The 12,959-nt window shown below is 46.6% G+C and overlaps 1 protein-coding gene across 1 annotated transcript in view; it reads left to right on the top strand.

The window, feature by feature from the left end:
* The window catches only part of INPP5D (inositol polyphosphate-5-phosphatase D), a 119,307-nt gene that overhangs the window by 57,623 nt on the left and 48,725 nt on the right, over positions 1 to 12,959 (top strand). The window contains exons 6-9 of the mRNA XM_041766928.1: positions 6,875 to 6,962; positions 11,503 to 11,583; positions 11,748 to 11,819; positions 12,820 to 12,943. Of these exons, the coding sequence (XP_041622862.1) occupies positions 6,875 to 6,962; positions 11,503 to 11,583; positions 11,748 to 11,819; positions 12,820 to 12,943 (365 nt within the window). The remainder of the gene's footprint in view (positions 1 to 6,874; positions 6,963 to 11,502; positions 11,584 to 11,747; positions 11,820 to 12,819; positions 12,944 to 12,959) is intronic.

Here is a 12,959-nt window from a genome sequence, read left to right as displayed (position 1 = left end):
GCAAAAATGACAGAGACATTGGGTGGGAGGATACTAGCGTCCCTTGTGGGTTAAGAAGGCCTCTCTGAGATGGTGATGGAGCTAGGACGGTGGTGGTAAGGGGGAGCTAGCCATCCAGCAATTTAGCAGACAGATGTCAAGAAGAAAGGTCCTGAAGCAGGAATGAGGCCAGCCTACAAGGAATAGAAAGTCTGTGTAGGGGATCCCTGGGTGGCTCAGTGGTTTGGCGCCTGCCTTTGGCCCAGGGCACAATCCTGGAGACCCGGGATCGAATCCCACGTCGGGCTCCCGGCAAGGAGCCTGCTTCTCCCTCTGCCTGTCTCTCTCTCTCTCTCTCTCTCTCTGCCTATCATGAATAAATAATAAATAAAATATTTTTTAAAAAAAGAAAAAAAGAAAGTCTGTGTAGCTGGAGTGTAATGAGGGAAGGAAAATGTCAGGAGCAGAGGTCAGGGAGAGGCAGGAATATAGGGTGGGCCAGTCACAGGATGAATTTTAGTTCAATCTGAATTTTAGACAAATCACAAATACTTTTTTAGTATAAGTATATACCATGCAATGGTGGAATATACTTATACTAGTAGATTACCCATCATTTATCTGAAATTCAAATTCAAATTCAACTGACTGTCCTGTATTTTATCTGGCAATGTTAGGCAGGAGCCATGGCATGTATACATCCCAAGACTCTGTAGAGATTTTAGAGGATCGTGCCATGATCCAACTTCTGTGGAGAATGGATCTCAGGAGACTGACCCAAAGCAGAAGAGGAGTTCAGAGCTCAGGGTTTGTGATGTGTGGGCGGCTCTCGAGAAGGGAAGGCAGGGATCTGTGTGTGTTCTGCTCCCTGCTGAGTCCCAGGTTTGGGGACAATGCCTGGTGCAGGGGAATGGCTCTGTAGGTATTAGTTAAAGATGATGACCCAAGGGCATGGAGGCATGAGAGTGGTGTGACCTAGGACAAGTGTGGATGGAAGAGCTCACACACTTTGCTGCCTGTTTGGATGCAGGATCAGAGAAAGAGGAATGGATGGTGACCCTTAGGTCCATTTGGTGTGAGCAGCTGAGTGGATGGCGATGCCAGTTACTGCAAAAGTAGAAGCCAGGAAGAGGGTGTGGAGCTGTGAGGAGATCTTTCTCTGAGCTCTTAGGCAGCCCACCAGCTGAATCATGACATTATGCTAGAGAGAGAATCCCAAGCAGGTTCCCCACCCAGCACGGGGCCAATGCAGGGCTTGATCTCATGACCCTGAGATCAGAACCTGAGCTAAAACTAAGAGTTGGACACCTAACCAACTTAGTCACCCAGGTGCCTGCTTAAAATTTTAATCGACAAACCCAAAACAAAAACACTTCACCAGCATTATAACTGCTTCATGAGGCCATAGCTTTCAAATCAAATCTGAAAATTAAATCACAAAACAGAGCAGAATGTCAGGGATGTACATATAGAAAACACAGGAAACCTAACTAAGGATAGGTGAAGAGCGTGTGTTTAAAAAAATTGATATTTTTTGGAAAGAGGGCATAGAGATTCAACCAAGATCTGATAGTGTGGGCTCTTGAAGAAGCAGGGGAAAAATGACATAATTAATGGCAAATATATATAAAAGAAAATATTTTTCCCACACTTATAAAGGACCTAAATCCAGGTATTGAGAAGCCTCAGAAGGATCCAATTAGCAGAATAACCAAATAGCACCATCTAAATCTCTTCTTACAAAGTTCTTAAATCACAAGGGAAGGTGAATTCAGAAAGTGAATAATTATGAACAGCACCACTTCTCTGAAAAATTGCAATATTTAATATTATTCACATTGCCTGATATAAATTCTGAAGCAGGAATCTCCAAGGAGAAGACTACTGATCTAGGATTAACTGACCCTAGACGTCACTCAAGAGCGCAGGGAGTCTTTGCAGATTTTTAAACAATTGTGAAAATGTCCTAATTGTGTGGGTTTGCTTGAATAAGGATCCAAGAATTTTTTTGCCTGAAATCTTAGAGCACTGGTGATCTTAAAAATAAGAACCCAGCAGCTTACTGAGCAGCTGGATATGAATACACCCAAAGCGAAAGTGTTCATTCTATGCTCCCAGAACACAATGTGATGAAAATAGAAATAAATGAGACAACTCGCCACAACCACGCAACCACCTGGACACTTTTAGACCGCCTCCTAAATCACAGCTGAATTAAAGAAGAAACTGACACAAGGAAAACCTACATGGGGTAGGTGTGGGCGCCACGGAAAAATCAAACTGCTGTCAGTAAGAACTCTGTGTGACGCAGCCAAAGCACTAGTTGGAGGAAAAGCCGTAGCCTTAAATGCTCTGTTATGGAAAAGGGAGTACGAGAATGAGTCAAACAGACAATCTGAATCCAGACCATGAGGCTCTTGAAGGCATCATAGGTCAAGTCCTAATCGCCTTGATATTTCCCACTTCCAGCAAAGTATCTGAAACATTTGCTTACTCAGTATCCATGCACAGAGATTGAATGTGTGCAGGATTCGTGCCCGCACTATTTTAGGGGCCGGAGATAACTGCAGTGAACAAAACGGAGTCTTTAAGAAATCTCTGTTGAGTAAATAAACAATCACAAGAACTGGCAAGGAAGAGAGCAGGGTAGGGGTGGGAAGGTAGGGAGAATGGTAAAAATAAAACCAGAAATTAGCAAAAAAGGCAATTACAATTTTATTTTATTTTATTTTATTTTATTTTATTTTATTTTAAAGATTTATTGATTTATTTTAGAAAGAGGAAGAGTATGTGCAAGCAGGAGGAGGGGCAGAGGGAGAGCGGGAAGCAAACTCCACTCTGTGCAGGGAGCCTGAGGAGGGGCTCAATCTCACAACCTTAGATCACAAGCTGATTCAAAACCGAGAATCAGACGCTTAACTAACTGAGCCACCCAAGCACCCATACAATTTTAAATATTAGAACATAAGAGATTTAATAGTCTGCATTAAAGATTTGCAAAACAAAGACAGTGCACAGGGCTACAAATCTTCAAATTATAGTTGAACAGATATTTTACATACAACATAAAAATTACCATGAGTGCCCTCCTTTGAAGTTTCAAGAAACAAATAATGACCATAATCTGTAAATTATTCCTGAATGACAAAAATCACCTAATTCAATCTTCAAGAAAAATACAGTTCAAATCTAAAAGCCTAATCAAGATAATAGCCTGAAATAAAACGGTATCCACTTTCATTTGTTAATACCAATGTTTAATATTTTAATAATGTTTTAATAAATATAATTTAGTAATATGAAAAATGGAGGCTTAGGGCACCTGGGTAGCTTGATTAAGCGTCTGACTTTTTGATCTCAGGGCAGGTCTTGATCACAGGGTCCTGAGTTCAAGTTCCACATTGGGCTCCATCCTGGGTGTGAAACCTACTAGAAAGAAAGAAAGAAAGAAAGAAAGAAAGAAAGAAAGAAAGAAAGAAAGAAAGAAAGAAAGAAAAGAAAAATGGAGGCTTTAAGAACCCACTTCAAAGAAGAGTCAATGTAAAGAAAACATGATTACAACATGAAAGAGTCATTTGCATAGGTGTCCTAACAGACCTGTGAATTAAAAAGGAAAGTCATTTCATTTTTTTAGTGGGGGAGAGACAATCTGAAGGCCAATGTGGGGCTCTGTCTTACAATCCTGAGATCATGACAGGAGCTGAAATCAAGAATCGGATGCTTAACTGACTGAGCCACCCAGAGGCCCCCCCTAAAAGAGTCATTTCTAATTTTTAAAAAAGTGTTTTTTTAAAAAAGGATAGATTGTTACTAATGCAGTCAGTGTCAGTGTAAAACCAGTTCCACCTGACAGAGAAACAATACAATTATTCCATTAAACATTTTAACAAAAGAAAAAGAGATGCCCTTTATCACCTGCTTTCTCACTGTATAGGAATTTTTTTTTTTGCCCAAGGAAGATGAGAAAAGGAAGCAAAGAATAGAGAGAGCAAAAGTTAAGAAAACAGCAAGGCATCAGAGCGTCCCTTCTGAGCCTGGAGTCCTGGGTTGGGCCACACTGGATGTGCTGGCTGGGTACCTGATGGGAACCTTGGGGCAATGAACCAGCTTGCTGAGAACAAGGCAGAGGTCGTGCTCCCTCTGGGAGGGCTTGGGCAGGGGGTCTGAGCCCCTAATGAGCTGTCTCTAAGGGTCTGACCTACCCCAGGACTGCAGCCCACTCTGGCTTTGTCCCCTGGCTTCCCTTGAGCTGGTGACCTGACGCTGGACAAGCTTTCCAGAGACCCTGCCAGTGGTTATGATGTTCCCCAGACAAATCCCTTCTGTATGATGATGCCAGGTTTTTTTTTTTTTTTTTTGTCTTTTTTTTAAAAGATTTTATTTATTTATTCATGAGAGAGAGAGAGGCAGAGACACAGGCAGAGGGAGAAGCAGGCTCTGTGCAGGGAGCCTGATGTGGGACTCGATCCGGATCCCGGGACTCCAGGATCACGCCCTGCCCCGAAGGCAGGCGCTAAACCGCTGAGCCACCCAGGGATCCCCTGAGCCACCCAGGGGTCCCCGATGATGTCAGTTTTTAAGGCTTCCAGCTGAAGTCTCAATGTGTCATTTGTCATTCGGACCCTAACCAACACTTCCAGACACACCCGGGAGCCAGTCAGGTGCCTCAAAATTTTAAATTTTTTACAAAGTTTAAAAATATAAGGAAAGGCAGTGTCATTCTTAGAAAGACCTACAGATTCAGCTTGTGTCTGTGTATTTGTGTTTTTAGGATATCATTTTGAAAAAGGACAATGAGAGAGTTCTATTTGATGTTAAAGCATGTTCATAATTAGTGCCTTGGAATTTTTATTTTTAACCCAGAATTCTTTTCTGACAATGACCATTTAAATGGAATATCACTGCATGAACAGATGCAGGAGCTCTGGCAGAGGAGGTGGGGAAACCCAGAACCCAGTCTGCCCAGCACTCCCCCTACCCTGCAAATCAGCTTTCTCCACCCCACCCTTGGTCCCCGGATGGTAGTCACAAGTGACCCCTAGGGCTGTAACACCATCCCCAGAAACTGTGAGACTTTGTAAATCTGAGATCCCGGCTATACTGGGAGCTCTCTGGATTTTTTATCCGGTTAAATGAATGGTATGGAGCCTGCAAACAAATCCTACCATATTTAAAAAGAGCTCATGCAATGGACTAGCTCAAGGGAGAGATGGAAGAGAGAGCATGTGCTGTTGAGTTGAGACTGAATAGCAATACGGAGAAAGATGAACTTAATTCCACCACTTATTAAAAAAAAAATTTCTAGACGAGGAATTAAGAATGTATAATATCAACAAGAAAAACCCATATATAACTCTTAAAAAACTGAGTGAGAAACCAATTTTAAATGAGCAAATAATTGCGTACTAGTAAAGACTGACTGATAAATTTTTAACTAAGGCAAGCAAAGGATTACCAAGGAAAAGATGAAAATAGAACAATTAGAATGTATACAGTGCCTTACAATGAAATCCAACCTGCCTAGGATGACAATAACAGAATGGAAAAAAAAAAAATCCTTACAACACCTGGATTAAATAAAAAGCAAAACGATGTGTGAAGAGTTTATACCAATGTCTAAAAAGTCTAACAAAATCCCCAGCAGGTTTTTTGGGAATAATTGTGCGGTATAGATAACAGAGAGGTCTGGGATTAGCATCCATGCACTTTACAGAATATCTTAATAAAATAAAAGAACTTTTATTAAAAAAAAAATCCCCAGCAGGAAACTGACAAAGGACACGAACAGTTTATACAAAGAGAAATACAGTAGAAACCAACCTTGCAGGAAAATATTTAATGACTTTGAATTAAAGACACGCAAGCAGTGCATCAATAGTGAAATGCAGTGTCATACCCACTAAAGGAGAAAGGAAAAGAAGATCGTACAACAAATGCAGAAAGCACCTCCCAGGAGCGGGCCCGAACAGTGCCTGTGGCCCGTGAGGGGCACCATCACTCAAAGGCTGGGCAATATTGATCAAGAGCCACAATCTCTGCTTACCATAAAATTGTCATTGAAAATAAGAAAAGCTATAGGAACAAAGCTGTTCGGAGCAGCCTGTATTTGTAATGGCCATGATCTCAAAATAACCCAAATAAAAAAAATAATAACCCAAATATCCAGCAATTCATTTTGGCACATTTACCCAATAGACTATTTTGAAACTATTAGAATGTTAAACATATAAAAACATGAAGTTTGGGGTGAAATAATGAGTGAGAAAGAGAACTCAAAACTGTCTGCCTCTGTGATTGAAAAAATGTGAAAACAATAAAGACCGAAGGGAGCAAAGAATGGGTGAAGCTCCGCCGTAGGAGTTGTCAATGGGTCAGACAAAGAAAAATCTCTCCAGGCGTCGACCTCAGCAGTGAGGAGGGGATTTGAACCAGAATGCTCAGGCCTTCAGCCCCGGAAGCCCCTGGGGCACACATTTAAAATGCAGATTCCAGACCAAATCAGGTTGGGGCCCAGAAATTTGCATTTTTAACACTCCGGTGTGTTTGCGATTCTTATAAACACAAGGTTGGGAACCGTGGATCCCTGAGTGATTTCAAAGTAGTTTTGTAATTCTGTGTCCCAGTTATCTACAGGCTCCGAGTCTAGCTGACCAGAGGTAACTCAGGTCTGCGCATCACGACTCCAGTTTGGGTGGGGGAACGAGAAGACGTGGGGGTCTGGGGGTGGGGGCGGTGAGCCAGCCCTGGCAGGCCTGGATCTTCGCCCGGGCTTGTCCTTCTGGGAAGGATCCCTGCCTTTGCCAGACCGGGTGTGACCGTCCCTCCAGCTGAAGCCTGTCGTGCCTCATCCGGCTCCTCACTAATCCTTGACCTTCACCTTGTCCCCTGCTCCTAGCGAAGTCATTCGGACCCTCCCCTCTCTGGAGTCTCTGCAAAGGTTGTTTGACCAGCAGCTCTCCCCTGGCCTCCGTCCACGGCCTCAGGTAAAGCCTTTGGGGTTGGAAAGACGAGACTGATAAACCAGGGTTTATCAATGGGGGTGAGGGGTGGTGAGGGGTGGGGGGCGTGGGGTGGGGGATAAGGTTGCAGAGTTTCAAGGGCTCAGAAGGGAGCCCTCCCCGCAACACTCCTGCCCTAAGTTGGCTAGACCACCAGAGCTTGGGATGGGGGTGGAGCGGGAAGCCTCCCGACTCTGTTCTCCCAGTTAGGCATTTCCCCACTGCCTGATTTTGATTTAAGGAATAAAGATGTCAAATTACGCACCCATCAGCAGAACTACTTGTTAGTGCTGAATAGGGAAACAAGGCAGGGCCTTTTTTTTTATAATCGTTGCTCACTGGAAACTATTAGAAGAATGTGAAGTGCCTAAAGCTTGATCCTACAGTCTTGCCCCAAAAAAGCAAAGCGAAGGTGGTCCCCATCCCCCCACACGCTGGCTCCCAGTCTGGCAGGAGCCAAGGCCAAGTCATCCACTGAGCAAAGATCTATGTATTGAAAGGTGTCAGCAGCAAAGGTCAAAAGCAGAACCAGCCTCCCCAGAGAAAGTACTTGTAACAAATATAAGGGACAAAGGATTAATACGTTAACAAAAAACCTCCAAATAATTAAGGAAAAACAAACCCGATTTTTAAAATTTTTAAAAATTTTTAGAATAGGCTGTCTTCAACCTTATCTCATGAGTAACTGGAAAATGAGATTCGTAACAGGGAAATCTCTTTGCCTATCAGATGGGCAAAAAGTTGGTTGATGGAGTCAGGGCTTGGTTTGGGTTTTTGGGGTCAGGGACTCACATGGGGTTCACTGCTCTGCTGTGCGGTTGGGAGTGGAAATGACTTTTCTGAAGGGCAGTTTATCCACCTGCCACGTCAATGTTAAATGCACACATCCTTCAAGCAAGCAGTTTGATACGTAGGCAGCCGTCTTAGGGACAGAGATGTTTATTGCTTATTGTGGCTTTATCTCTAAAAACAAAAACAGTGGAAACCACCCAAACGTAGAGCTGCAGATTTCTAGTCTAAGGCGGGGGTGCGCTGTTGTGGACATACTACCCGCAGCATACTGCGCGGTCACCGCGCAGGGGGGATGGGACGAGGGAGAAGGGGCTAGGTCGGGGACTTGGGGCTCGACCAGACTGTTTGCTGGAGGGTGTTTTTTACTGAGAAGATGTATATGTGCTATTTGTACCACTTAAGAAATTTCATCCAAAATTTAAAAGGCAATGAAAGCAAATGATGAGACGTTAATCTCTGGGAGAGTAAAAGCAAATCTAGGCAAAACAGGGGCCCTGCCAGACTCTTAACATTTAAATAATTAGAAAGAAGACCACACACCCACATCTTTGAAATAGAGGAGAAGGGGGCGAGGCCCCCAGAGAGGCCGCCACCGTCAAGCTGGGGCTACTGCCTGGCCGGCCAGCTGGTGTTCACTTTCTGGATGGAGGGTGGCATCAGACGTGGATGGAGAGAAAGGGTCCTCGGTCCCTCTCTCCCTTATTAGACCTGACTCCTAATGAAAACGCAGGGAGGATGTCCTAGATGCCTTCAGAAATTCACAGATCCAGGAGGAAGTTCCAGGGCTGCCTGAGGTAGAGGAAAGAACACTCCCCCCTAGATCGGAAACCTCTGAGCCCAGTCTCTGACCCGCCCCCACTGGTCCTTGTTTTGCTCAGCTGTGAAATGGGCAGAGCACGTCTGACACTGCAGGGTTCTGTGAAGGAGTAAGTGAAATTGCATGTGTGAGACACTGACTGCCATACCCTGCTGACACAGGGCCGTGAGCCAGGCTGGGGCCCCTCACCCCGGGGACCCCCCACATGTGGAATTTATTCATTCGAGATGGGAGGTGCAAAATGCAACGTAATCACAATGAGTGCGGAGCTCAGGACTAGGAGAGACCTGGCTCTGCCCCATGTGAGAAAGAGTCGTTAACCTTGGAACCCACATCCTCCCTTTAAAGGGCAACTAAAAAGCAAAGTAAAATAACTGGGCCAGTTTATGGGAACTCACAGTGTCACTCAGGCCAATTTGCTCACCTCTAGGCTAAGCTGTGAATTAGGTCCTCAGCCTTGACGTTAGTGACCTTTGGGGCCAGATTATTCTCGGTCGTGGGGGACTGTCCTGTGCATTGTGGGATGTCAACACCTCCTTGTTTCTTCTGGCTAGATGCCACTAGCATCCCCCAGTTGTGGCAACCCACAATGTCTCCAGACGTTGGCAAATGCCCTTTGGCGGGTAAAATCGCCATCAGCCGAGAACCACTGGGCTAGACTTACATGCAAGTCTCAGGTCTACACTAGCTGTGTGTGACCTTGGACAAGCTGACTCACCACTCTGACTCAATTTCCCATCCGCAAAACAAGGGTTAGAAGAATCCGTTCATGCGGGGATTTGATGAATGGACGCGTTTATTTTTTATTTTTTTAAAGATTTTATTTATTCATGAGAGACCCAGAGAGAGAGGCAGAGACACAGGCAGAGGGAGAAGCAGGCCCCATGCAGGGAGCCCGATGCAGGACTTGATCCTGGATCTCCAGGATCAGGCCCCGGGCCGAGGGCAATACTAAACTGCTGAGCCACCCAGGCTGCCTTTTTTTTTTTTTTTTTTAATGGATGCGTTTAAAATGTGCTTGGCCTCATGGACGAATTCATGCCCTTCTCCTCTGTGTTCTGCCTGCTGGGAGGCCTAAGTGGAGGCCGAGCTCCCGCATCATGCTAACACCTTTTGTTCCAAGAACCAACTCTGGGCTGTCAATAACTTGGTTTACACTTGGTAAGTTTTTGCCAAACCTGCCTCCTCAGACACAGATTCAAAGGAAAAGGGGGAGACACCAACCTAAAACTGCAAGGTGACTGCCCCAGGTAGCAAGCAGGTCTTCGTTCCAAGTCCCTGAGAGGGAAAAGGAAGAAGGTTGAATCTGTTATCTTTTCAATTCTTTATGAGATAAACAACCCAAAACAAATTACTCCACCACTGACCTCCTGGTCTGCTCCACCTCCCCGCCCCTCCAGTCTTCCCTCCATCTCCACATCTCCAGGCTTTCCCTTCCTCGATGATAAGCATGGGCTGATTGGGAGCTTTGTTAAGGAACAGGGCAAAAATAAACCAGAGAAAGTATTGACAAAGCTAAGATGGTTGTGGGGGGTGATGGGGTGAAGGGTGATGGGGGTGGGTGGTCGCCATGGCAGGCAAGGGGGCAGAAATTGGAGGTCAAAAGCGAGTGTAGGGATCCCTGGGTGGCGCAGCAGTTTGGCGCCTGCCTTTGGCCCAGGGCGCGATCCTGGAGACCCGGATCGAATCCCACATCGGGTTCCCGGTGCATGGAGCCTGCTTCTCCCTCTGCCTGTGTCTCTGCCTCTCTCTCTCTCTGTGACTATCATAAAAAAAAAAAAAAAAAAAAAAAAAAAAAAACAACAACAACAAAAAAAACCAAACCGAGTGTAGCCTGGCTGACTTACTAAGCAAGGGGTGGGGTAAAGGGACTTCACCTGGTTGGTGATAACCCTCATTCCATTCCATACACGCGTCTGATTTTATCTTCCAACTTCTGGAAGGCAGGCCTGGTACCATTAATTCCACGTGTGTGACCGCACATCTAGCACAGAGCAGGTGCCTTGCAAATACTGGTTCTGGGAATAAACACTTGAGACTGTGGCCTGGGTCTCAGGACGGTCGTGGATGCGAGTCCTGCCCTGCCATCCACTGGCTGTGTGACTTCAATCAAGTAACTTCAGCTCCCCGGGCCTCCTGTGGGTGTTGAAAACTTTACTGAGTGTCGTCTGTGGCCAGACACTAGTCCAAGCTCCAAGGTCACGGCGCCCAACCGTACTCACAGTCCCCAGTTCTCCCAGAGCTCGCGTTCTAGCAGGGAAGACACAGTGAACGAATAAGTGACCAAGGTGATTGACAAGCAGCGAAGCAGGGTGATTTGATAGCGATGTCCTGGTGCTTTAGCTGGCATGGTCCGGGAACACCTCTTTGTGGATCTGAGACCCGAGTAGCAAGCAGGTGGCCTCCCCCGGTGACCTCCATCCATGTCTCTGGGAATTCCTCGGGGAATGTAGCTCAAGGCCATGGGCAGGTCGGAGGTGAGCATGGGTTGGCTGGAGGTGAGGGGTCAGCTACAGAGTCTCAGAGGGCTGGGTAAAGAATAGGATCGTTTTCTCCTAGCAATGGGATCTCCGTAGTGAGGTGGCTGTATTTTGGAAGTAGAAGAGCACCACTGGCATAGACGTAGGGGGAAGCAAAGGTAATAATCAAGGCTGATCCTAGAATTTTGTTTAAGCAACTGGGTGGATAAGGTAGGAAGCAGTTGGAGAAGCAGTTAAGAAGGGAGAGGAAATGAAGGTTTGTATTTTGGCCGTGATAATTTTGGGGGGATTACAGATAGCTCTGATTTTCTGGCCTGCAAAGGGGAATGAATAATCATAGTACTTCGAGGGGCCATTGGGGGGTGAAATGAGGAAGAAAGGGTCCAGTGGAATTCCTCTGACACTCTGACTACTGTCCTTCCTTGTTCTTTGTCAGGTGCCTGGTGAGGCCAATCCGATCAACATGGTGGCCAAGCTCAGCCAACTGACAAGTCTGCTGTCCTCCATTGAAGATAAGGTATTGGGGGATCCTGCAGCTTCCCTGGGCTCCTCTTTGGTCCTCTCTTTGCTTAGGGAATGCCGGGGTATGCAGGCTCTGTGCTCCCTTTGACCCCGTCCCCGAAGGAGGCTGTCTTCCCTGCACCTCCCAGCCTAAAGGCCCCTGTGCTCATACGCCCACAGGTCAAGGCCTTGCTGCACGAAGGCCCCGAGTCACCCCACCGGCGTTCCCTCATCCCTCCGGTCACCTTTGAGGTAAGTGGCTGTGCCCTCAGATGCCACGGTTGGAGGCTGGAGGCCCTAATGGTCTCTGTGGGGGGCAGTGTTTGGCTCAGCCGAACAAGGGCAAGGATCCCTATGCTGAGAGTGGTGGTTGGCAGAGCCACCCTTGGAGATGATAAGGAGGTCAGAATGGGCACCAGACAGGTCTGTGGAACCTCCTTCCGGAGAGACTCCCAGGAAGAGTGCCCCAGGCCAAGATGCCATAAACTGTGTCCTTCTCCAAATGGGTGCAGTGAGTGACAATCATACAGGGACACCACCACCACCCCTTGCCCGCAAACTAGCTGCAAAGTAGTGCCTCGAGGGAGGAGTAGGAAAAAAATATAATTCCCATGACTTCCCGGAGAGTGATAGAGATAGAACCTCCATGCTCAGGCCCAGAAATCTCTTTTTCTACATGATCCACAGAAATCCTGCTGCAGCCAGCCCAGCCCAGCCCCTGGTCCCACATTCAGAAACACAGGACAAGACGCCCCCGCCTCCCACGTAAAGGCTGCTCGGGCCCTGATGGTAGCGCTGTGTGTAGATCTGCAGCCTCTGAGCAGGCCTAGGCAATTGTCTCCTTCCTAAGTATCATCAGTAAATGTTCAGTCGTTGGTTGTGACCAGGCCCAGGAGTCTCAGTCTGTTTTCAGCATCCTTTCTGGGAGTGGTGGCACAGCAGATTAAGGAGTTTCCCCCCGTGAAGCCGTGAATGAATCCTTCTCTGGTGGTTCACCTGCTGCCTCCACCAAACCTGTTGGCAGAACCGCTGACGTGCACAGGACACACAGCCGGGTTCTTTCTCACGTTTTAGCAGTTCTCAGGGGCTGCCCGAGGAAGCGTGGACTTGGGGCTCTGGGGCGAGGGAAGCCCGGAGTTAGAAGCCCGATGGCACCACATAGGACACCAGGGCCGGATGGCCAGGGCTGGCAGCCAAAGCCTCTGCAGAGAGAGGATGATCACATCTCCCCTCCTCCCTCCCCTCCTCACAGGTAAAGTCAGAGTCTCTGGGGATTCCTCAGAAATTGCAGCTCAAAGTCGATGTTGAGTCTGGGAAACTGATAATTAAGAAGTCCAAGGATGGTTCTGAGGACAAGTTCTACACTCACAATAAAAGTAAGCCCCCCTCCAC

The sequence above is a fragment of the Vulpes lagopus genome, chromosome 8, assembly GCF_018345385.1.
Source record: "Vulpes lagopus strain Blue_001 chromosome 8, ASM1834538v1, whole genome shotgun sequence".
Classification (NCBI taxonomy): domain Eukaryota; kingdom Metazoa; phylum Chordata; class Mammalia; order Carnivora; family Canidae; genus Vulpes; species Vulpes lagopus.
The sequence above is the reverse complement of the archived record's forward strand: the minus strand, read 5'-3'. Positions and strand labels throughout refer to the sequence as shown.